The sequence below is a fragment of the Malus sylvestris genome, chromosome 3 (genome assembly GCF_916048215.2).
Source record: "Malus sylvestris chromosome 3, drMalSylv7.2, whole genome shotgun sequence".
Taxonomy (NCBI): domain Eukaryota; kingdom Viridiplantae; phylum Streptophyta; class Magnoliopsida; order Rosales; family Rosaceae; genus Malus; species Malus sylvestris.
Genome location: NC_062262.1, coordinates 34,872,690 through 34,897,791, shown reverse-complemented (window position 1 = coordinate 34,897,791; position 25,102 = coordinate 34,872,690). Strand labels below are relative to the sequence as shown.

General features: G+C 39.7%; 3 protein-coding genes across 8 annotated transcripts; 2 read left to right on the top strand and 1 right to left on the bottom strand.

Moving 5' to 3' along the window:
* Positions 1–87: 87 nt before the first annotated feature.
* On the bottom strand, positions 88–8,786 carry LOC126615613 (U1 small nuclear ribonucleoprotein C-like). The gene is made up of 6 exons (XM_050283464.1): positions 8,626–8,786; positions 8,486–8,528; positions 8,083–8,124; positions 7,759–7,996; positions 770–1,045; positions 88–364 (listed from the first exon to the last, which is right to left on the bottom strand). The coding sequence occupies exons 1-5, from the start codon at positions 8,631–8,633 to the stop codon at positions 783–785; spliced, it is 594 nt and encodes a 197-aa protein (XP_050139421.1). The 5' UTR covers positions 8,634–8,786; the 3' UTR covers positions 88–364; positions 770–782.
* Positions 8,787–9,739: 953 nt separating this feature from the next.
* Positions 9,740–12,801, top strand: LOC126615611 (uncharacterized). 3 transcript variants are annotated; one of them, XM_050283460.1, is made up of 9 exons: positions 9,740–9,873; positions 10,126–10,248; positions 10,801–10,862; positions 10,944–11,180; positions 11,273–11,434; positions 11,570–11,619; positions 11,782–11,914; positions 12,078–12,115; positions 12,450–12,801. In XM_050283460.1, exons 2-9 carry the CDS (start codon positions 10,131–10,133, stop codon positions 12,544–12,546), a joined length of 897 nt encoding a protein of 298 aa, XP_050139417.1. In that variant the 5' UTR covers positions 9,740–9,873; positions 10,126–10,130; the 3' UTR covers positions 12,547–12,801. The 3 variants fall into 3 exon arrangements, with proteins under 3 accessions (XP_050139417.1, XP_050139418.1, XP_050139416.1); XM_050283461.1 differs by having other exon boundaries at positions 9,794–10,003; XM_050283459.1 differs by having other exon boundaries at positions 9,794–10,248.
* Positions 12,802–19,227: 6,426 nt separating this feature from the next.
* LOC126615604 (RNA-binding protein BRN1-like) lies at positions 19,228–25,100 on the top strand. 4 transcript variants are annotated; one of them, XM_050283452.1, is made up of 12 exons: positions 19,229–19,576; positions 19,799–19,881; positions 21,000–21,051; positions 21,204–21,329; positions 21,415–21,494; positions 21,835–22,014; positions 22,204–22,537; positions 22,631–22,774; positions 22,855–23,632; positions 23,789–23,866; positions 24,624–24,690; positions 24,846–25,100. In XM_050283452.1, the coding sequence occupies exons 1-9, from the start codon at positions 19,405–19,407 to the stop codon at positions 22,980–22,982; spliced, it is 1,299 nt and encodes a 432-aa protein (XP_050139409.1). In that variant the 5' UTR covers positions 19,229–19,404; the 3' UTR covers positions 22,983–23,632; positions 23,789–23,866; positions 24,624–24,690; positions 24,846–25,100. The 4 variants fall into 4 exon arrangements, with proteins under 4 accessions (XP_050139410.1, XP_050139409.1, XP_050139408.1 ...); XM_050283451.1 differs by having other exon boundaries at positions 23,721–23,866; XM_050283453.1 differs by having other exon boundaries at positions 19,228–19,576; positions 22,673–22,774; positions 22,855–23,866.
* Positions 25,101–25,102: the final 2 nt, after the last annotated feature.

Below are 25,102 nucleotides of genomic sequence, written 5' to 3'. Positions count from 1 at the left end.
TAATCCTTGTTTTGAACAGAATTTAGGCCAGGAATTGATACTTTTATCGTCGTTCTCTTTTATAAACGATTAAACGTGGGAAGGAACTATACGAATAATAGTATTATTACAAGTTCAGGGAGTAAATTTTCAACAAATCGCTCTTATAAACACAAGTAGGTTCAAATAAGATGTGCAAGTTTAAAGAGGATACAATCATACAAGGGGTCTACAAAAATGTTAAATTGCACGACCTTTTCATAACAAAGGACAAGCACCTGGTTTGCATCACATGATGAAAGCCCCATTAGACCAAGTTATGGCAGAAGACTTCTCCGATGAAGGTGCTGCAACATGAGTCATTTTCCGGGTTACTATTGATTGCCTGTAACGAGAAATACCATGAAAGTCCAATGAGAAAACCAGGAACCACAAGCATCAAAATGTAACAGTTGATGAAAAAGAGAGGCTTTTCTGTTCTTTCGGTTCGGGAGTGAACTTGAAAAGAAATCAAACAATTTCTCTTGTGCTCTACAGTTTCAATCGATTAATCCCGTGTATAGGCTTCTTTTATTACTTGTGCAAGCATAAGAACCACAAGCCACCGAGGGAAAAATAACAATTTCTAACACCAAATTCTTGACAATATGCATATACTCCAATAACTCTGCACCGCATTTTGTTAAAACATCGTGCATACATCATGAACTTCACATGCTCGTAATACTGAAATGTCTAACATATTGGCGAGAGATGTTTCATTTTTCCAAAGTATAGAAATAATACGTACCGATTTAACCACATTACTGACTAGAATCAGGAGGCTGAGTATTCGGATTGAAACTTTCATAGCCTCCACTTGTTGGTGCTGTTGGATTGGGTTGATACATCGGAGGTGCAGCCATAGGAGGGGGACCATTTGAAGCATTTGGTGCTGTGCTGCCAGGAACTGCTGGTGGAGGATTCAAAGCGGGAGGAGGCCTCATGGGGGCACTTAATTGACCAGGCATGCCGGGAGCACCAGGCGGAGCCATCATCGGGATCATGTGTGGAGCAGAGCTGTAACCTACCACCACCAAGAAAAAAAAAATTATACATCATTAGTATTAGATAGTAACATTCTGCGGCCAATGGTATATCGCTGTGTGTCTGACCAGAAAAAAATAATAATCAATACAATATAGCAGCTATTGGATCTAGAATATAGCTGCATACCAGGGTGACATACCAGCGCTAATGTCCATAGCCATGGACAAAAGGGATGCTAATTGATAGCATAGAAAAAATAAAAATAAAAAGATCACGGCATGCAGAAGACTACAAACAACAACAACAAAGCCTTTTCCCACTAAGTGGGGTCGGCTATATGAATCCTAGAACGCCATTGCGCTCGGTTTTGTGTCATGTCCTCCGTTAGATCCAAGTACTCTAAGTCTTTTCTTAGAGTCTCTTCCAAAGTTTTCCTAGGTCTTCCTCTACCCCTTCGGCCCTGAACCTCTGTCCCGTAGTCACATCTTCGAACCGGAGCGTCAGTCGGCCTTCTTTGCACATGTCCAAATCACCGGAGCCGATTTTCTCTCATCTTTCCTACAATTTCGGCTACTCCTACTTTACCTCGGATATCCTCATTCCCAATCTTATCCTTTCTCGTGTGCCCACACATCCCACGAAGCATCCTCATCTCCGCTACACCCATTTTGTGTACGTGTTGATGCTTCACCGCCCAACATTCTGTGCCATACAACATCGCTGGCCTTATTGCCGTCCTATAAAATTTTCCCTTGAGCTTCAGTGGCCTACGACGGTCACACAACACGCCGGATGCGCTCTTACACTTCATCCATCCAGCTCGTATTCTATGGTTGAGATCTCCATCTAATTCTCCGTTCTCTTGCAAGATAGATCCTAGGTAGCGAAAACGGTCACTTTTTGTGATCTTCGCTAGATTGCTCCGGTCATTAGTGTGGATAAGTATATAAATGGATAGAGATAGGAAAGCAAACACAAGATGTACGTGGTTCACCCAGATTGGCTACGTCCACGGAATAGAAGAGTTCTCATTAATTGTGAAGGGTTTACACAAGTACATAGGTTCAAGCTCTCCTTTAGTGAGTACAAGTGAATGATTTAGTACAAATGACATTAGGAAATATTGTGGGAGAATGATCTCGTAATCACGAAACTTCTAAGTATCGGAGTGTGGTGTCGTCTTGACTTGCCTTAATAGTCTCATAGGTAGATGTGGCATCTTCTCTGGAAGTACTTTTCCTCCATCCAGGGGTGGTATCTTTAACTGGTGGAGATACACAAGGTAATGTATCAATTTCACTTGAAGCTTACTTGTAGTTTCAGGCTTGGTCAAGCGCGATACAAACCATGTAGTAGGAGTCCCCCAAGTCGCCGAGCTAGGGGGTCTGCTGAAAGAGGTGACAGACAAGGTAAGCAATCAGAGCTCCGACTGATTGTTCACCTTCTCCCCATCTTGCAACAGCATGAAGGATAAAGAGAAGAAAAATGAGAAGAGATGATATGAGATACTTTTGCTTTTGAAGAAGTAACTTTCCACAGGCTTATTCTTGAACTGAGCTGGAGGGTTTTCTGGTTTCCTCCAGAGTATAAGGCCGACTGAAGAATTTGAGGGTCAAAACAAGTCCATCAAATCTAGAGTACGTTCCACCCTGCTGATATGGGATACTTTTGCTTTTGACAGAGTAATGGATGTATCGGCACGTGTGCTGTTACGCTTGTCTCCACATGCTTTCTTGTATCCTTCGCACTTGCCCTATCTGTTCCTCAAGCAGATGCGGAATCTTCCCTGGAAACATAAGATGTTGAAGATGAGTACTCGAGAGCAATGCCAGGTAAGTAATCAGGTAAGGGGTTCCAGGCAGTCAGTTCCTGGCTGGAAGCTTGATTCCAAGTGCTGACTGATTGCTCTCTTTCTCCTTGTCTTGCAGGTAAAAACAAGGCCAAAGGAAAAGACAGGGAAAAAGCATGATATGGGATACTCTTGCTTTTAACCCTGATGATATGAGATATTCTTGCTCTAGTATAGCTTGTTTGCAGAGGTATTATCGGGGGGAAAGAAAGCTGAATATTTCGAAAGGCTTCGTTGGGAGTGCCCTCTCAGATATGATGAAGGGTTGAGCATTTTTGCAGGTTTGCCTGTCCGTTGGGGATGGAGGTCGACATATATAGGAGTCTCCCTAACAACAAGTAGTAATGCTATTCCTTTACCCTGCTTGGTCATAGCACGGTAGTGAAAGCTGTCAGTTTCACATGTTTTAACTCTGTCAGAGCACTTTGAAAAAGTGGTCTGTGGTATCTGGCTCTCGAGATTCGGAGAACGATGCCTCTTCGATTTTTGAGAAAGCAATCATGCTGGGGGTCTGGCTCTCGAGATTCGGAGAGCAGTGTCTCTTCGATTTTTGAGGAAGTAATCATGTTGGGAGTCTGGCTCTCGAGATTCGGATGGCGGTGCCTCTTCGATTTTGGAGCAAGCAATCTTGTTGGGAGTGTTGTCTCGAATGTGAGTAAAGGTTGGGCATGTTTGCTAGTCTACCTTGCCACGAAGCACAAAGGTTGACACACAGGGACTTTCCAATTATCCAGCAATGGTACTGTTCCTTTACCCTCTCTTCGATTTTGAGAAAGTAGTCATGTTGGGAGTCTGGCTCTCGAGATTCGGAGGACGGTGCCTCTTCGATTTTGGAGCAAGCAATCTTGTTGGGAGTGTTTTCTCGAATGTGAGTAAAGGTTGGGCATGTTTACTAGTCTACCTTGCCACGAAGCAGAGAGGTTGACACACAGGGACTTTCCAATTATCCAGCAGTGGTACTGTTCCTTTACCCTTGTGGGTAATAATATGGTAGCTAGACCTTCAAAATTTATGGGTCTAAACTTTGTTAGTGCTGTTTCTTTGCTATTCTTTTACCTTTCTTGGTCAGAGCGATTTAGTGGGAGCTGCAAGCTTCACGTGCTCAACTTTGGCAGAGAACTTTGGCAAAGTTATCTGTGGTACCCATGAGCTATTGTTGCGTGTGGGAAGTGGGTAATTGAACAGTAAGATTCATGTGCTTTCTACTTCACCAGAAATCTTCGACAGAATGCCCATAATTTCTGCAAAGCTGAGTGTGCGTGTGACAGGTGCTGACAAGGCTAGAAAAGTAGGTGCCTCTTCGATTTCTGAGATCGGCCCTCGTGGTCTCTGAGCAGCCCAGCTTTTGAGAAAGCGAGCGCCTCTTCGATTGATTCGGAGAACGATGCCTCATCGATTTTTGAGAAAGCAATCATGCTGGGGGTCTGGCTCTCGAAGATTCGGGGAGCAGTGTCTCTTCGATTTTTGAGAAAGTAATCATGTTGGGAGTCTGGCTCTCGAGATTCGGAAGGCGGTGCCTCTTCGATTTTGGAGCAAGCAATCTTGTTGGGAGTGTTTTCTCGAATGTGAGTAAAGGTTGGGCATGTTTGCTAGTCTACCTTGCCACGAAGCACAGAGGTTGACACACAGGGACTTTCCAATTATCCAGCAATGGTACTGTTCCTTTACCCTCTCTTCGATTTTTAATAAAGTAGTCATGTTGGGAGTCTGGCTCTCGAGATTCGGAGGACGGTGCCTCTTCGATTTTGGAGCAAGCAATCTTATTGGGAGTGTTTTCTCGAATGTGAGTAAAGGTTGGGCATGTTTGCTAGTCTACCTTGCCACGAAGCACAGAGGTTGACACACAGGGACTTTCCAATTATCCAGCAGTGGTACTGTTCCTTTACCCTTGTGGGTAATAATATGGTAGCTAGACCTTCAAAATTTATGGGTCTAAACTTTGTTAGTGCTGTTTCTTTGCTATTCTTTTACCCTTCTTGGTCAGAGCGATGTAGTGGGAGCTGCAAGCTTCACGTGCTCAACTTTGGCAGAGAACTTTGGCAAAGTTATCTGTGGTACCCATGAGCTATTGTTGCGTGTGGGAAGTGGGTGATTGAACAGTAAGATTCATGTGTTTTCTACTTCCCCAGAAGTCTTCGACAGAATGCCCATAATTTCCGCAAAGCTGAGTGTGCGTGTGACAGGTGCTGACAAGGCTGGAAAAGTAGGTGCCTCTTCGATTTTTGAGATCGGCCCTCGTGATCTCTGGGGAGCCCAGCTTTTGAGAAAGCGAGCGCCTCTTCGATTTCTGAGATCGGCCTTCGTGGTCTTTGAGTAGCCCAACTTTTGAGAAAGCAAACGCCTCTTCGATTTCTGAGATCAACCCTCGTGATCTCTAAGCAGCTCAGCTTTTGAGAAAGCAAACGCCTCTTCGATTTTTGAGCAGGCGCCTCTTCGATTTCTGAAGCTCCGTCGAGTGCAGATTTTTATAGGGGCTAGCATTAAGTTCCAAAGCACACTTGAATCTCCACCAGTAGAAGCTTCATTCTTGCACTTCTAAGATCTTGATTTGTCCGACCTCTTCTCTCTTCAACACCTTTGAAAATGTCTGGCCCCTCCGACCGTCGTTTTGACTTGAACCTTGTTGAAGAGGCAGCCCCGCCTTCTCCAGACAACATATGGCGCCCATCCTTCGTCTCCCCTACTGGTCCTCTTACCGTTGGGGATTCCGTGATGAAGAATGATATGACCGCTGCGGTGGTGGCCAGGAACCTTCTCACTCCCAAAGATAACAGACTACTTTCCAAACGGTCTGATGAGTTAGCTGTTAAGGATTCGCTGGCTCTCAGTGTTCAGTGTGCAGGTTCTGTGTCTAATATGGCCCAACGCCTATTTGCTCGAACCCGCCAAGTTGAATCATTGGCGGCTGAAGTGATGAGTCTCAAACAGGAGATTAGAGGGCTCAAGCATGAGAATAAACAGTTGCACCGGCTCGCACATGACTATGCTACAAACATGAAGAGGAAGCTTGACCAGATGAAGGAAACTGATGGTCAGGTTTTACTTGATCATCAGAGATTTGTGGGTTTGTTCCAAAGGCATTTATTGCCTTCGTCTTCTGGGGCTGTACCGCGTAATGAAGCTCCAAATGATCAACCTCTGATGCCTCCTCCTTCTAGGGTTCTGTCCAGTACTGAGACTCCAAATGATCCCCCTCCGGTGCCTTCTCTTTCTGGGCCTCTACCGACTGCTGAGACTTCTCCTAAGCAACCTTTGTGAAGGCTCCCTCTTGTGTGTTTATTTTGACTCATGTATATGTACATATTTGTAGCTTATCGGGGATATCAATAAATAAGTTTTCCTTCATTTCAACGTATTGTGTTAAATACACCAAAGCCTTCTTCGCTAAGTTCTTTGAATTTTCTTTTGTTGAAGCTTGTATGTTGAAGCTTTCTGAGTGGAGCATGTAGGTTGGGGTAGTGTTCCCTTAATTTCCCGAGTGAGGAAAACTTCTCAGTTGGAGACTTGGAAAATCCAAGTCACTGAGTGGGATCGGCTATATGAATCTTAGAACGCCATTGTGCTCGATCCTGTGTCATGTCCTTCGTTAGATCCAAGTACTCTAAGTCTTTTCTTAGAGTCTCTTCCAAAGTTTTCCTAGGTCTTCCTCTACCCCTTCGGCCCTGAACCTCTGTCCCATAGTCGCATCTTCTAATCGGAGCGTCAGTAGGCCTTCTTTGCACATGTCCAAACCACCGTAACCGATTTTCTCTCATCTTTCCTTCAATTTCGGCTACTCCTACTTTACCCCGGATATCCTCATTCCTAATCTTATCCTTTCTCGTGTGCCCACACATCCAACGAAGCATCCTCATCTCCGCTACACCCATTTTGTGTACGTGTTGATGTTTCACCGCCCAACATTCTGTGCCATACAGCATCGCCGGCCTTATTGCCGTCCTATAAAATTTTCCCTTGAGCTTCAGTGGCATACGGCGGTCACACAACACGCCGGATGCACTCTTCCACTTCATCCATCCAGCTTGTATTCTATGGTTGAGATCTACATCTAATTCTCCGTTCTTTTGCAAGATAGATCCTAGGTAACGAAAACGGTCGCTCTTTGGTATTTCTTGATCTCCGATCCTCACCCCTAACTCGTTTTGGCCTCCATTTGCACTGAACTTGCACTCCATATATTCTGTCTTTGATCGGCTTAGGCGAAGACCTTTAGATTCCAACACTTCTCTCCAAAGGTTAAGCTTTGCATTTACCCCTTCCTGAGTTTCATCTATCAACACTATATCGTCTGCGAAAAGCATACACCAAGGAATATCATCTTGAATATGTCCTGTTAACTCATCCATTACCAACGTAAAAAGGTAAGGACTTAAGGATGAGCCTTGATGTAATCCTACAGTTATGGGAAAGCTTTCGGTTTGTCCTTCATGAGTTCTTACGGCAGTCTTTGCTCCTTCATACATATCCTTTATAGCTTGGATATATGCTACTCGTACTCCTTTCTTCTCTAAAATCCTCCAAAGAATGTCTCTTGGGACCCTATCATACGCTTTTTCCAAATCTATAAAGACCATGTGTAAACGGCATGCAGAAGACTAAGGGGCAATAATTAACCAAGCAAGAAATACGCATTCCATTTTCCCTGCCTTCTAGTAGCAGTAGTCTCATAAAAAATAGGTAGCATTATTAGCAACACAGCAAGTTGATAAGAACAGAATTCGATATACCAGACACCCAGAATGAAAATTTCCAGAACATTAATGCAAACATCGGTTTGGTCAAGCAGCAAAAAACTCTATACGTCAACATGCAAAGAAACGTGCACAAATAAATGACATAAACAGCAATACAACGGAATGCCAACGAAAAATAAAGATTTTAGAATAAACATTCCTGATTACCTGGAGCATTGAGTATAGGAGGTCTTGGCAAAACAGGTGGCCTAATCCCGGGGAGCATTTGTGGCATGCCAGGAAGACGGGGCTGACCCATTAGATGTTGATTGTAAGCAGCACCAATTTGCCCGTAAGGCTGACCACCGTAAGCTGCAGAATTGCCAAGGTGCTCCTTGATCCTTTGGTCAATCAAACTTTGGGTTTGTTCCTGCTCAAATTGCTGATAGTATTCGCGCACGTTCGCCTGAATTCACGCACAAAATCAGCAAAAGGGAAAGCCAAAAAGAACTTACTCTAGCAACACAGAAACACAAAATAACCCAGTAATACCTTGTGTTTATAACCAGCATTGTGTTGCTTTCTCACTGAAGGCTGATAAAATAGGAAAAAGAAAAACTTGTCAGTAACCGAGATGATCCCGATCTCTAACTTACCGTGGCACAGTTAACCCAATATAAAAATCCCAATTTTTTTCCTTCTCAGTGTGATTAAACTTTTGAAATTTAGCAACAAACTTATCAACCAAAATCGAAAAGGACGGTTAATGGCACTCCGAAAATCTCATTGTGCACTCCTCATAAGCTTATTTTTCTTTCTAAAAATATAAAATTTGGAGTGCACGAGATTTTTGGAGTATAAATAACAGTTCTGAATCGAAATCTCTAACAGAAAACAAAAACATAATCGAAAATACGATCCGAGAACTAAAAACATTAGAGTAGAGAGAGGTTACCGAATCGTGGGTCAAATAAGTATCGCAGTAATCACAGTAATACCTGAAAAATTGGAACAAGAAATCGATTAAAGATTACAAATTTCATGAAAATGGGAAACGAATCGCATAATATTGAATGAATGAGATAAATTCGATACCTGGGCATTGCTCTGAATTGCTGGAATGAGGGTTTGGAATTGGGGATATATTGAAACTGAAGTAATCCAAAAACCCTAGGGGACTGAAAGACAGAAGACGCTTCTAGCTACCCGCCGATGCTGCTGGGAGAATAAGGGCCGGTTTGGTATCGCTGTGTTTTGAAAAAAAATTGCTGTGAGAATAAGCGGTTATGTTGTGAGAATAAGCGGCTGTGAAATAAATCAGCAGAGTGTTTGGTAAATTTTTTTGTAAAAATGCTTTTGGAAAAAAAAAACAATTTGATAGTGGATCTTTTCATTAAAGGAGCACTGTAGCTTCTTGTGCTTTGAAAAAAAGTTGGTTTTCCAAAGCTGCAAATAGCAGCTTCAGCTTATTCATTTGATTTTAGCTTATTTTCACACCAACTTCCAAAATAAACCTTTTTTTTTCAGTTTACCAAACACCTAAAATCCTCACAACTTTTTTTCATGAATATTTTTTTTTAAGCAACTCGCTTCCAAACCATCCCTAAGAATTGAAGGTTCTGGACCTGGTGAGCTTTGGGCCTAACTTAATAGATTTGGTGGTCTTCTAATTTGAGCATTTAGGCTCAAAGCCCACCATGTTTCATGCTCTCTCTCTTCCTATTTTTAGTTCTTTCTCTCTTTCTCTCGCCTCCAATTTCAGAAACAAAAGTAAAACTTTCACACACTTTGAATCAAAGTGGGAATGAGAATCATCTTTGGATTCTCTAATCACATATGTTCATCGTATATTATACGATTAGTTTTCAGCATGTATTGTTTATATTCAATTTTAAATAAAAAAAATTACAATAATTTCTGACTGCACAATGTACAATAAACGAACATGATTGGAGGATCTCCGAGATCGTCACAAAGAGGATCCTCATTCTTGGAAATGGATCATCTCCGGATTCCTTCCACCAAGCCCACTCATCCGGGCCATTGAAATTTGATTCAACGACTACAAACATGAGGCCCCTTTAAAATTTATAATAACTTTAACTGTTTGATTAAATTTCAATGATTCAGATGAGTGAAATTGGTTGACCTAGTGGAAGGGATCCGCCTCATTCTTAAGGAGGGATGTCGTTTATCGGGTTAAAGAGGGAGAATCTTGTTAATCCGACGCGTCGTTTCCACATCCTACAGAGTCCTTCCCGTTTCGACATAAGCAAACCGCAGGTCAAACCTCGAAAGTCGGAACGGACGGCAAAATCCGCTCCCGAAAACTCTGGCTTTCAGGTTCCGTTACCTCCTCGCACCTTAATTTTCTGTTTGTTTCCCGAGAAAACTGAGGAAAAGAAAATCACAGAATGCATATCCGTGTTTTGATTTCATGAAAATGGAAGCTGAACAGCCAAAATAGTTTAAGGTTTTTAGCCAAAAGCTTCAATTTCCTCGGATCCCAAACATTTCTGAATCCTCGGAGTCCCCGAATAAAGATCTTTGCTTGGTTTTTTGTAATTTTTGTAATGTTTTGATTGAAATATTCAGGGAGGATGAAAGTAAAGAATGAGAAGCAGAGTTGGTCGGCGGTGTCGCCGTCCGAGGTTGCCTATCATTTCGGCACCAGTGGACTTTCCGTTGCGGCGGCTACGGCAGTGACTCATCCCCTCGGTAATTTCTGACACCAAAATATTTACTCTTTTCACTTTTTTACAGCTTCCAAAATGTAAAATTTTGACCTTTTCACCTTAATGCTGTAGAAGAATGATTTAGTATTGGTAAGGAAAACTCCGGTACTGCTTACTTTAACGAAAAATCATATTTTTACTCTAAAAAGTTGATCCGGTACCATTTACTTACAACATATTTTTGTCATTTTCCTTAAAACTTAAATTTTTCAAGCCATTTTCATTAGTTTCCTATTGTTTGATTCATGGCTTGTTCACATTATGTTTTGGTTGGTTCTGCATCGATTTCGCTTTGTTCCGAGTTTCGTAGAGATTATGGTATTAAGATTTGGTACTTGATAAGATTTAGAAATCAAAGAAATTTTCAGTGAGACGGCCACACTAACCTGCCTTGTTACAATGCACGACATGGTTGATATGTTTGTATGCTATGAACATGAGTGAATTAGTACCATGTGTGACTGTCACACTCAAAAATTTCTCAGCATCAAGAGGCTGCAAAGATTTTTAATTTATCTCAACTTGTGGGATGCAGATGTTCTCAAAGTTAGGTTGCAAATGCAACTTGTTGGTCAGAAAGGTCCTCTCACTGGAATGGTATTTTCCCCACCACTTTTCCTAGGTGCATATCTTGATCCAATTAATCGGCGCTGAATGTGATAAAGATTTGATGTGCAGGGACGGTTATTTCTCCGTACTTTTAAAAAGGAAGGACCGAGGTTTTTGTATCTGGGATTGACACCGGCATTGACAAGGTCTGTTCTTTATGGGGGTCTCCGTTTAGGCTTGTATGAACCTTCAAAGTATACCTGCAATTGGGCTTTTGGATCCGCCAATCTTTTTGCTAAGATCGGGTCTGCAGGATTTGGCGGGGCAATTGCAACTGCGTTGACGAATCCAGTTGAGGTGTTAAAGGTAATGCCACAGTGCAGGGCCTTTTTGAACTTTTTGCTTTCTATTTCTTGAGACTTGACTTCAAGATCATTTCATTTGCTTCCTTCCATTAGGTGCGGTTACAGATGAATCCAAACTTGAGTCCAACGGGCGAATTGCGTAGAATTGTTACTGAAGAGGGAGTGAAAGCTCTTTGGAAGGGGGTTGGCCCTGCTATGGCCAGAGCTGCTACGTTGACGGCATCACAACTAGCAACATATGATGAAACCAAGCGGGTCAAGTTCTAACCACGAAGTAATTTCCACTGTTTCTAAATCATCAATATTTGATTGGCAATACGAAAGTGTTGGTCTTTATTTTTCTTTGAATCTGCCTGTCTTCAAATTTGGTCCCAACTTTTTTGAATGCAGATACTGATTAGGTTGACATCACTGGAAGAAGGATTCCATCTTCATCTCATGTAAGACACTGTTGCCCATGTTCTTATCTGTCTAAGGTCTCTCCATTTCTTCAACCAAAGTAGATTAACTTGGTGTTCCATATAGCTGTCGTAAAAAGTCTGAAATTCTTAGTAATATCAAACATATTTATCAAAACTAACTATATTTTGCACCTTGTGTAGCTCAAGCACAGTTGCGGGCATGGTGTGTACGCTCATAACTGCACCCGTGGACATGATAAAAACCCGTCTCATGTTACAACAGGAATCTAGAAAGGCTGGAAACTACAAAAACGGGTTCCACTGTGCGTACCAGGTATAGATTATATGTGCTTTCTTCTCTAGTGTTTTTGCTTGGTCTTCTATTTCTTTTACATTGATTCGTTGTAGACTTTATATTTGTTACATTGAATCTCGGGTCCCAGAAATTAATTCCTTGCCCGTATTTCTTATCCGAAGTGATTTGTTTGTTGTTCCAGGTTATGCTTACGGAAGGTCCCAGGGGTCTTTACAAAGGGTGAGTGTCTCTTCAACCCCGAACACTCATGCTTTTCCAGATACACCTTCAAACTTTCCACTATTATAGTCTTTAGGTTTAATAGAAAGGAAAACTAATGAAAAGGACTTGAAAATTTTGAGTTTTAACGATAAGGAAGGGTAAAGTGAATAGTACTAGGTTTGATTTTTTAGTGTAAAAATGTGATTTTTCGTTAAAGTAAACAGTACTGCGGGCTTTTCGTTAAAACTCCCTTAGTAGAATCAGTGGTGCGTACGTTGAGTAACTACAGCAGAAACTTTTACACCATCTGTCTGTGTGCCTACATTATTGATAAGGTGTTAAAACTTTTCAGGAGCCTTGCAACGTTTGCAAGACTGGGTCCACAAACTACAATCACCTTCATACTCTGCGAGAAGTTGCGTGAGCTTGCCGGATTGAACGCAATCTAAGCCTTGGGATTGGCAGTCTGCAATCGCTCCGGCTTCTGGCCGTAGTGAGAATTCTTTCGACGTCGCAGATAACTCACATCACACTCCCTGCAAATCCCATTTAGGGGAAGGGAATTACGTGTTTCGTGCACCGTCCTCCCACATTTTTTCGCTCGAATCTGGTTGTATCCAGTTGAACAGCATCTACAATAACTGTGGAGCTCATACATTGGTATTGTGTGACTGTAAGAGAAATGGTGATTCATTTCATGGTTATTTTCTCTTTCGGAACAAGGAAATCTCCGCCTCGCGCTATCATCGGTACAAGTTTTTAAACTAAACTCCAGATACATACAATCACTCGCATGATAGTTTTCGCTCACGTCGTTTTCCCTTTTCTATCTACTGCTTGAACCTTGAAGTGTTTCCAAAAATTGCTTGAGTTGGTATTTAGAAGCCTGTCAAGCGACAATACTTGTATGTGTTTGATCAACAGAGTCATCGATTAGAAATTTAGGTACAACTGACTTGTATGTTGACTTTAGGGAGAGTTTATGAAACAGCCCCTCATGTAGCGTCAATACTTCATCCTTTGTGGTAAAAGGAGTTGTGGGACGGGTATATAGGCTGCAGGTTGTTTTTGTCGTGCTCATGTCGTTTTTGTCATATCCGTTATTTGGACGAACTGTATCGTGTTAAATTTGTTCTTTTAACAGGTCCTTAACAAATATATGATAACGACTCGATTTGTTAACGGATCGTTCCGAATTAACGGGTCATGTAAGAAAGTATTATGCCTAATACCTAGATATGGCCAACGATATTTTATCAGTTCTTACGGTGACACGATAACAACCCACTTGTTAACAGGCGACCGAATAATAACCCAACTCATTAGCAGGTTCGCCCAAAACTTGTTTTTTGTGTCATTTTTTGTTTGATTAACAAATAGTGCAAGAAATTGTCAGCGTACATGAGTACATTGCTACGGTAATTTTCGTACAAATAAATAAGACATGTGTAATTTTTTGTTCACACATCTTTCTTTTATTGATGTAGGACGACACGTAACAGTGTAATCATGTTGTCAAATTATTTTAATGATAAAGACGTCAAAATTGTATAGCCTCTCAAATTATTGGAAAACAGAGGCTAAAGTCTCCGTGGGCCCGCTTTTAGCATATTTTGACCGGGGAGATATTCCAACGTGGAACGCAAGGATTCGGGTCCCACTAACGTGTGAGCTGGTTCTTGTTGTCGTCTAATTAATATTTTTCCTAATCATTATCCAAAAGTGGATATTTTTAAATACTTTCTCTCTCTTGATCAAAAATATTTTATTTGCTTTATAGGAAATTACCCTTTTGGTCCGAGGAAATAAAGGAGAGTAATTTAGAAATAAACTTATACAAAAGAGAGACGAGATCATTATTATTGTAAGATCCCACATCATTCAGGGTTGAGAATATTGTAAGCCTTATATATATACTCTTATCTTTACCTAACACAAGATCTTTTGAGAGCTCACTAGCTTCGGGTTCCATCAGAACTCCGAAGTTAAGCGAGTTTGAGCGAGAGCAATCTCATGATGGGTGATCCACTAGGAAGTTCTTATCTGAGTTCCCAGAAACAAAACCATGAGGGCGTGGTCGGAACCCAAAGCGAACAATATCATGCTACGGCAGAGTTGAACCCGCAATGTAGTGGCGGCTCGGCCGGGATATGACAATTATCATGACATTTTAATTCAACAATACAATGTAACGTGAAGAGTTATATATAATATAATATTATTAAACTAGAGAAACTCGCACTTGCTCTTATCTATTTAGCAAGGAGGCCTCGATTTGTGTTTAATTCAGATATATTCTCAACGCATTCAACAAGAGTGATCGCAAAATATGCACTAAAGAGCATCCTCGGCAAGACCGACTTGCCTAGAAGAGTAGCAAGCTAAGCAAGTTCGCCATTCAATCTAAGCCACGAACATTATGTCATGTGGTGAACCCGTTTTATGTAAGTCATTCATTTAGACAAACTTCTTAGCCATGTTCCATGTCAACTCAATGAATAAGTCTCATTCAATGAGTAATCTGGTCATGTCACCAGTTAGTGACAATCGTCTATTAAACGATGATATCATTGAGACTAAAAGTTGGATGTATAAGAAAACTTTGCCAACACAATGAGAGGTTTAGTTCAATAGATGTTTGTTGCATGTTCAAAAAATACATGATGTTTAATAAATACTTATCAAATGTTGTCTTCAGTTACATAGAATATCTCTTGGTAAACACACACAAAGAGAACATCTGAATTCACTTCCATAACGTCTATTTCCGCAAAAAATTTTTGTAAGTGAACGAATGACGTGACACGAAAATCTTTATCAAAAATATTTTAGCAAGAGTGGAAAGAAGTAAAAACCAAAACCATGCATGCCTAATTTTAGGACTTGGATTCTCTGCCCTCCCATTTCGGTGCCTTCCCCGTGCCCTCCTGTTTTGTGTGGTCACGGTTAATCCATGCTAATATTTTATATTGTTTTTTATAAAAATAATAAGACAAAAAAAAATAGTAATATAAAATATTGAGGTGGATTAACCGTGACCACACAAAACAGGAGGGCACGGGGAAGGCACCGAAATGGGAGGGCATAGAATCCAAGTCTGGTTAATCCATGCTAATATTTTATATTGTTTTTTATAAAAATAATAAGACAAAAAAAAATATAAAATATTGACGTGGCTTAACCGTGACCACATAAACAGAAAGGCACGGGAAGGGCACCGAATTGGGAGGGAGAGAATCCAAGTTCCTAATTTTAAGTGAGGGTCAGAATTTGCCAGTTTTAACGTAGGGGGAGCAGTCAGCAGCCAGCAGTGCAACACCTGCAATTTGCAACGTTAAGATAGTGACGTGGCAGTGTAACTGTTGGACAACCTTATGGACCAACAGTATCCTCCCCTATGATCCTTTTGGTGAGCATCATGAGGATCCGTGAATCGTGTTCGTTTATTATACGGTTAGTTTTTGTCAAGTAATGTTTGTGTTTAATTTTAAATAAAAATATTTAAAATAATTATTGACCTCATAATGTACAATGAACATATATGATTGACAGATCATCGGAATTCTAACAAAGAGGATCCGGATTCCTTGTTGGAGCCTTGGAGAGGAGAAGCAGCTATGGCGGGACAGTCTGGCGGGCTTATCCTTCTGCCACCGTTTCCGCGCTAAACTACACTCCTACCCTTTTAATTTTGGTCCAAACTACCCTCCCCATCCTTCATTCTTTATTTACCATCCTACCCCTTGCCTTGCTAAATTCTCACCAGCCATTTTCTTTCAAAACACGGCAAATGCCCGTATTCCTCTGCGAAAACGACCTCTCTCATTTACTCAAACCACTCGATACGCAGCTAACCCTTGTTGATTTAATATTTCATACTTTTTACACGTTGATTGCCTTTCAACATGGTTACGTATGAATGGATCAAGATCCTCTCCTGAGCAAATGGAGAGGATCCTCCTGATCAGGTTCATCGGGCCGTTCAAATTTTATCCAATGGTTACAAACAAGGGGTTCATCTAAAAGTTATAATAATTGTAGCCGTTTGATAAAATTTGAACGGCCCGATAGACCTGATCAAGATGATCATCTCCATTTGCTCAGGAGAGATTCTTATCCCGTGTGAATCGCCCATAATTTTTTTGACCGAAATAATAAATCCAAATTTCAATTGAAGTAGTAATTGACACATTGCAACAAAGCATATGATCCAAGTGTCATGAACATACTTACAATAGATTCTTTCATATGGTCCCCGGCATGTGGCGTTCTTGACATGGGTGGGACCACGAGATGGTTTTCTATGATAAACAAAAAAAATGCAAAAGCTCATTTATTTCATGGAGGTGGATTGTCTGCCTTTCAATTTCCGTACTTTTCACATCTTTTTCTGTTTGTGTGGTCATGTTTAAGCCACATCAATTTTTTATATTGATTTTTTTTATAACAATAATAAAACAAAAAGTAATAGGAATATAAAATGTTGACGTGACTTAACCGTGACCACACAAAACAGGAGGGAATGAGAAAAGTATGGAAATGGAAGAGCAGACAATACACCTCCTTATTTCATATGTTAACCATACAAACAGTGATATGTTCCTCAAATAATAATGTAAGTATGAGCTCTGACTTATTATGATCAAGTATTCATTTTGAGCAATGTCATGAGCATGTGCTTGAACACACACCATACCTTTCATGTTTTGCATATGATTCTGGAATTTGACTTAATACAAGAAAAGGTGAAACATGAAGGGGCCAAAACATAGATGGACATTGGCATGTGGAATTTACAAATTTTTTTCTTTGGAATATAATTAGCATGTTAGGACCATGTTTCTGTCTTTGAAAAGGTGTCTACATGTTCTTAGGAAGATAAATATATATACAAAATGTTATATTTTCCAATATTTCTCTAGTTCAGGGTACACGAAAAAAAAAATTGTGATTGCAAAACAATTTGGAGTTTAGGGACATGTGAGGGGCTTGTCAGATAAATGCAATATTATTTGAGTATTCTTAAATAATAACATTATCTAGCAATATCTTAGTACAGTGAAAAATTTTGGACTTTTAGTAGAAACAGTTTTTTCTCACAGCACTCAACTGCTTTATTTTACAATTGTTTATTCTCACAGCACAGCAAATGTAGTTTTTTTTTTAAAAGCACAGCCCTTAATACAAGAAAAAGTGAAACATGAAAGGGCCAAAACATAGGACATTGGCATGTGGAATTTACAAAAAAAAATTCTTTGGAATATAATTAGCATGTTAGGACCATGTTTATGTCTTTGAAAAGGTGTCTACATGTTCTTAGGAAAAGAAATATATATACAAAATGGTAGTAAAGACATCACTCAGTACTATGATCTGGTGGTATTTCTCTTCACTTGGAAGTGAGAGGTTTTAGGTTCAAATCTCGTGAATGACGAATTCGATACCAAATTAGGCTGCTCATTCAATGTACTAAAAAAAAAATGGTAGTGAAGACAAAGTCCTTTTCACTATTACATGTTATAAAACATTTTAGGTGGTCAATTTTTATTCTTTTTTGGCTGGGCATGGTTTGAGGGCACATTGAGAGTGTTTCATTCTTTTTTGTTTGAGTGCTTTTAGTAATGTTTAATAGTGTTCAGTAAAGACTAAAGAGATAAGTTAAACAATTACCTTGCCCTCCTTAAAGTTGTGGTAGTGGAAGGGTTGACGCTTTTAGCTCTGCTTGTAGCTTCTGATTCATTTTCATCTCTTTCTATTACACGGTCTGATATTATGTTGCATGTCTCATTGTAGGCTTCATTATGTACTCTTGACATCTTTGTCTTGGTTATATTATATTTCCAGTTCACTAAAAAAAAAAGAAGAGATAAGTTAAAACTTAAACCATTACTTTTTCACATGTGTTTTGATGACAATAACAGAGTTTAGCATCTCTTCACTAGAACCATGATTCTCGACTGAAGAAGCCATTTATTTTTCTTATTAATGTGAGAAAAGTTATATTTATTCTTTACGAGCAAACTTGCACTTGTGTGGTCTCAATCATCCTTTATGATCAACATGTGGGATTTAATCAGGAAGTCTGAACTGAATGCAACACAATAGGTTGCCCTAAATTCTTTGGGAACCATAACTACTAGCAATTTAAAAGTGAAAAAAAAAACTGTGTTTTATTTTAGGAGTATGATATCTATCTACACATTCATTTTTACTTCTCATATACTCTTTTAATTTTCGGTTATTGAATCAGATAAATTAAAAAAGATAAGATGACAAATATTAACAAGGAGTGTGTGAGAAATAAAAAAAATGTGTGTGGACAGTACACCCCTTGGTTTATAAGGCTATTTACAATTTAATAGTTAAAGTTATAAGGTTAATTTTAGAGTCAAATTTGACTTTAAAATCCCAAATGCACATCAAATAAGGTCAAATATAATATTTGAAGTCAATTTTGTAGCCAAAATTGACTTTAAATGTTATATTTTCCAATATTTCTCTAGTTCAGGGTACACGAAAAAAAATTGTGATTGAAAAACAATTTGCATGAAACGAGTTCAGGAACACGTGAGAGACCTATCAAATAAACGCAATATTATTTAAATATTATTAAATAATAACATTATCTAGCAATATTCGGAGTACATCGAAAATTTTCAATACTCTTAGTAGAAGAAAATTTTCAATACAACAACTTAATTAGCTGGTGGTCATACTACCATTTATTTTTCTTATTATTGTGACAAAAGTTGTTATATTTATTCTTTACGAGAAATATTTTAGAAGAGCAACTTAACTATGTGACAGAACGATCCGCTCTCTCGAAAAGCATAATAAAAAAAAATTGTATTTGATCATATCCCGAGTGATGCTGGTTTTATCCGTAGTAAGAGATGCTCTAACCAGACAACCCTACTCAAGTTTCGGTCGTCTTGTAACTAGACTTGGTGGGTCTTTTATCCTTACTTGGGACAAATAATGCAAAGGGTACAAAGGTAAGTTCAGTGAAACACATTGCTTGCAACTGCTCTGAGGTGGCAATCCCGTAAATAAACCTTAAACGCGCGGGTAAATTCGAATCGCAATAAATCTAACGAAGATCCAACTTCGCCATCCTGGATATGCCCCAATTTTTCCCTCGACGACTCCACGCAGAAAATAAAAAAGAAAAAAAAAAAAATCCTTTTCACACAGGAAGAGAAAATCTAGAGAGAGAAAATCTTAGAGAGAGAGAGAGACACAAAACAAAGAAACCGGAGAAGTTAGAGAGAGAAAGTCGAAGACTGAGAGAGGGAAGGCAGGCATTAATGGCGGAAGGAGGGAAGGAGAGGAACTCGCACGGCGAAGACAGCGTGAAGCTGTTCGTCGGCCAAGTGCCGAAGCACATGACGGAGGCTCAGCTCCTCGCAATGTTCAAAGAGTTCGCTCTCGTCGACGAAGTCAACATCATCAAGGACAAGACCACGCGCGCTTCCAGAGGTCTCAAATCTCTCTCTCTCTCTCTTCCACTTTCTCTTCCACATTCTCTGTTTTACTTCACGATTTGGCTCTCAGTTGAAAAATGTGTGTATCTTGATTTGGTTAATATGTGTGTGTTTTTCGCGATTTGGAGGATTTGTGGCGTTTCGAGTGGCTGAATTGGTAGTTGAAACCCTAATTTCGTGCTCGGATTTGTGTGTTTGTGTGTGTGTGTGTTTGCAGGGTGCTGCTTTGTGATATGTCCGTCGAGGGAGGAGGCGGATAAAGCGGTCAATGCGTGTCATAACAAGACGACTTTGCCCGGGGTTAGTGCAATTTGCAGCTCTGCCCACTGTACTTAAGTGTGCTTCTTTTGTTGTTTTAGTTTGTAGGCTCGCAGCTTCGAATTTCGGAGAATGTGATTCGAATCTAGGCTGCTAAAGTATGATTAGATGATTTCCCAAGTCATTCGAAACTGTATTCAATTAATAGTAGGAAAAGTAGCTGCGTAGTGTTTGACTATTTGTTGATCTCACGGTTATTTGAACTTTTAACAGTAACTAAACCATATCCACTGACTCAATTTGAGAATGTTGACACTTGTGACCAAATGGTTCTGCAATTAATCTCCCTTAGGAAAAGTTCCTTTGTTTTTTTCCTAGTGAAATTGGAATAGACTCCTTTTGGGATTTGCAGAGGGCTAGCAAATTCACTTTAGGTGCGAAATGGACATGTTGCCAATCCCAAGAGAGTGTTGTAGGATGGAGTTGATGAAATGCGTGTTGTAATTTGCATATGGTAATGCAGATTATCCCACGTCTACTAAAAGTAGAGAGTATCAGAGCATGACCATGCATGAGAAATCAGCTACATTGCCCACAAAATAAAATTGGGGTTTTGGGGTTAGAATATGATACAGTTGGGGCAAGCTTAAATATGGTTATGGTATCAATTTACAAAATAGTTAACTGAAGAAGGTTGCATGTTTGTTCCAGAAGATATGAATATCAGTGACCGGGATTAGATGATGTGAGTAAAACATTGAATTTGGCCGACATTGCAGGCAATCTTCTTTTGGTACAGTAGATCCACTGGAATGCATGATTGGCAGATTGATTGGACAACTTTATATAAAATGTGTGCTTATGCAACTTGGCATTTTCCTGGCATAGGTCTTAGAGCGACTGGGAGAGCCAATGTAGGCCTTGCTGGACCTTCAAGTGGTTACCCTGCAAGATTCTCAGTTGGGCTCTTGCCTATGCCTGCTAATGCGACTTTAAACATGTATTACTTGATGAAAAACATAAAGTCAAATAAAACCTTGTTGGCTGTCCACTATCCCTAGGCTGGTGCTAACTTTTCACAGTTTGTGCTTTTACTTCCTCTTTTGTGTTTTTATTCTCAGTCTGATTGGAAGCTACCCTGTTCTTTCTGTTTAATCCAGGCATCTAGTCCGTTGCAAGTGAAGTATGCTGATGGCGAGCTGGAAAGACTAGGTATGATTTAATTACTGATTTGTCTTCTTCCTATGAAGTTTTGTTGAAACAATGCTTATTGGTTTTTTTTTTTTTTTTTTTACATCCCATTTGTTTATTTGGTATTATATACGGACCCTGATTAATAATCGTTGCCCTCCCCTGCAATCCAGAACACAAGCTCTTTATTGGTATGCTTCCAAAGAATGTTTCCGAAGTTGAAGTCTCTGATCTTTTCTCTAAATATGGGACAGTTAAGGACCTACAGATATTAAGAGGTTCTCAGCAAACGAGCAAAGGTAACTCCCCCCCCACATAAGGAACCACTAAATATACTGATTCTCAACTAATAAATGAATTTTCCATGTCCCCTTCTTTTGGCAGGCTGTGCATTCTTAAAGTATGAGACAAAAGACCAAGCTCTTGCTGCCCTTGAAGCCATCAACGGAAAGCATAAGATGGAGGTTTGTGTGACTACTATACATGTTTTGGTGGTTGGAAATGTATATTGAAAGCTTTTAATATGCATGTAGCATTGGATATCTGTATTTTCTTTCATTGGGAGAAACACATTTTTTTTGGGTTACTGATAGAGGGGGTCCATAATGATGGATGATAAGTCAGTCACCAAAGACTTTGTCTAATTATCCTAGTGTATCAAGTTAATTAAAAGGCTTGTGTGCTTACTCATTGACACATTTATTTGAATTTGTTCTTGACATTTGCTTATGATAATGACGACTTGGAAGTTGCATGGATCTATTTGTACAAGGCTCCAACCCACTCTTATGGCTTGTTTATCAGGGTTCAAGTGTTCCTTTAGTTGTCAAATGGGCAGACACAGAAAAGGAAAGGCTAGCTCGGAGAGCTCAGAAAGCTTATTCCCAGGCTGCTAACGGGCCAAATGGTGATTCACAACATCCTTCATTATTTGGAGCCTTACCTATGGGTTATGTTCCCTCATATAATGGTTATGGTTATCAGGTTGGTTTTTTTTTTGTCTTTGTAAACTACTTTTTTTCTTTGTTTCTTTTTTCATGGTGAGGAAACCATTGGCACTTTTGTAGTTGTTTTGACATGTGAGAGTCATGACCTACCCTATATATGTTCCTGACTTTATCCATATATTGTTGTATATAGTAGTGGAGTAATGTCATTTCATTTCCTCTATAGGCTCCTGGGACTTATGGACTCATGCCATACCGCCTACCTGGACTGCAGAATCAACAAGGTTTCCAAAATATGATCCCACCCATAAACCAAGGAAATGCTTTGCATAGAATCCCGCCCCGCAATATTGCCCCTAGAAATTTTCCTATGTCTCCTACGAGTTATATGGGCTCTGCTTATCCTGCAGTTCCAGGTCTTCGGCATCCGATGGTGTATCCTGGAGGAATAATGAGCCACCAGCCATTGAGTTCACCTGGTTCAGTGTCACCTACAGTTGTGAATATTAACCCAGCAACATCGCCAGGCACTAGTAAAAGTTCTGGGGGTCAGGTTGAAGGTAGTTATCTACATGTATAATTATATTTTTCAAATTAAAAATAAAGTTCTTGGTGGTGGTATTTTTTCAGTTATTCTTATCTTCTTTGATTAGGTCCACCTGGTGCTAATTTGTTTATCTATCACATACCTCAAGAATTTGGAGATCAAGAGCTTGCCAATGCTTTTCAACCATATGGTAGGGTTTTGAGTGCCAAGGTTTTTGTCGATAAAGCAACCGGCGTCAGCAAATGTTTTGGTGAGAACATTCTCTACTTACTTTTGATTGCCATGTGTGCTATGTGAAAATCTTTACCTCTAATCGGTCTTTGTTTTCAGGATTTGTAAGTTACGATTTACCAGAGTCTGCTGAATCTGCTATCAATATGATGAATGGATGCCAATTAGGGGGAAAGAAATTAAAGGTTCAGCTTAAGAGAGACAACAAACAGAACAAACCATATTGATTTGAAGGTGAGTTATGCAAGGACGCGAGTCCTCTGGTCTTATGCAAACCGGATGTATGGGAGTCACTTCATCAACATCGTAGGGTGGATTTAGCTGATCTGCAATTATATTGGTTATTCCATCCTTTTTGTAACTTCCTCAAGGGAATGAAAGCCCTCAAACTTGTAATTCGTGGTGCATACTGTGCCAATACAATCTGTAATTTGGGTATCATGAAAGTTCATTTAGGCAGTAACTATCAATTTATTCATTCTTCCCCTCATGAACATCTGGCTGTATACTTGATCTCTGATTCTTTTGTTTCACAGTTCACAGACATTATCATTTGAATTATCATTTGAATGTTGTGCATTTGATTTATATGTTGATGCTATTCCGTGTTCTTCTTTGCCTCTTTGGGTGTTTTTTTTACCATATTCGCTGTTTAGGAGCACTTGCTAATAATTATTTGTTTCCATTTATGTAGAAAGTTGAATACATAAGTTTGTAGTGTACCAATTAATATATACTTGTCTCCCTATAGTTAAACATTTCAAGGCCTTTACTGCTGCAATGCTTGTGATTTAAGATGTTCTTTTCCAAGTTTCATCTGGTAATATGTTTTGAAATGTTGGAGATTTCCCTGGGCTCTTTTTTGTCGCAGATGTAGGTACGTTGGACTGAGTTTAAGCATGTTTATGTCTCTTCTTAGTTGCATTCAAGAGTACTAAACTGCTTAAACATCGCTGTTGTTGTAGGGTAAATGTAGACTGTGCACCTGTGTTCTCAGTTTTTGCTCCTTTGCTATTAACTATCGAATTACCAGGTAAGACTGAGGTGTTTTTAGGGGCAGATGAAAGACTTTGCGGCACCAGTATTACAGTCCAGATTGTCGCTGATAAAGGTATGCCATAACCTTGGACACATCATTAATTCCTTTTGAAGTTTTGATTGACTTGACTATTATTATTTTTCCAAAGAAGAACTCTTTATCTTGTGTTATGGGATATCATCTCTCTCTCTCTCTCTCTCGTTTACTCCTGTTGTACCCTTTCATGCCAAGTCTCTTGAATGTTATGTTCCTTGGTCTACGTAGTCAGGAGTCATGGTTTTATATAGATTGAACGATTGACTTGTTGCATGCTGTGGGTTGACAAATAACTAGCAATGGATTATATTCTTCCAGTTGAAGACCTTGGAAAGGAATAATAAGAATGCCGAAACTTAGATCCACTTGGATTGAATATTGAGTAGGGTTCAGGATGAGCAAAGTGGAATTAAGTTGCTTAGGGTGAAAGTATATGTCGAAGAAACTGGATTGAGATCATTTGTCGTCTGTCGTGAATGTAATTATTTGTTGATGTTGTTAAAATGCATACGTTTATCATTATGACATTGGCTTGCCCTACAGTCGGCCAAAATCACGCTGGTGTGCTTTATGTTCAAATCTAACCAATCATATAAATCAAGTAATTATGTAGTTAATCCTGACATTGGTATGCCATATGAAGTAGACTGCCGTAATTATTTCATGAACATTTTATGTATCTTTTCTGCTTAAATCTAAACTAGTCTATCTATCCAACTGGGTACTTCAGCTGTAACCGGATCTTGGTTGATGCGATCAAATAACTGACATTAACAGTTTTGAATGCTCGTAGGCTTGTAAACCTCTTGAAGTATCATCATGCTTGGATGTGGACCTCTGTATCTGTCCTGCTATACTCGGTAACTTTCTGCCCCCTTCCGTTGGATCCTCTACTGAAATTTTGAAATGACGATGTATGGGGGTCTACTGAATCGTGAATAGATGATTTGATGTGGATGTCTGGCTGTCAGTTAGACTGCGGTAGGACCAATTTCTGACTGTTCTTTATCTGTAGTTTGATATCTGCAGCTAGCAAAGCTTCATGGTGCTTCAGCTCGGTGCTCCATCCCACCAGCTTTCCATGCTTAACGATTGGTGCATCTCCGAGGCCCATCGATGAATTCTGACTCTGTCGTCCCAATGTATTACTTTTTGTTTCATTTTGTTGTAAGTTTCATACCATAAGGAACTCCAGCTGTGCATCTTTTGATACAATATGTAGAAATTAATGCAGTGAGATCAATTATATCTCGACATTTTTCAACGTGAATC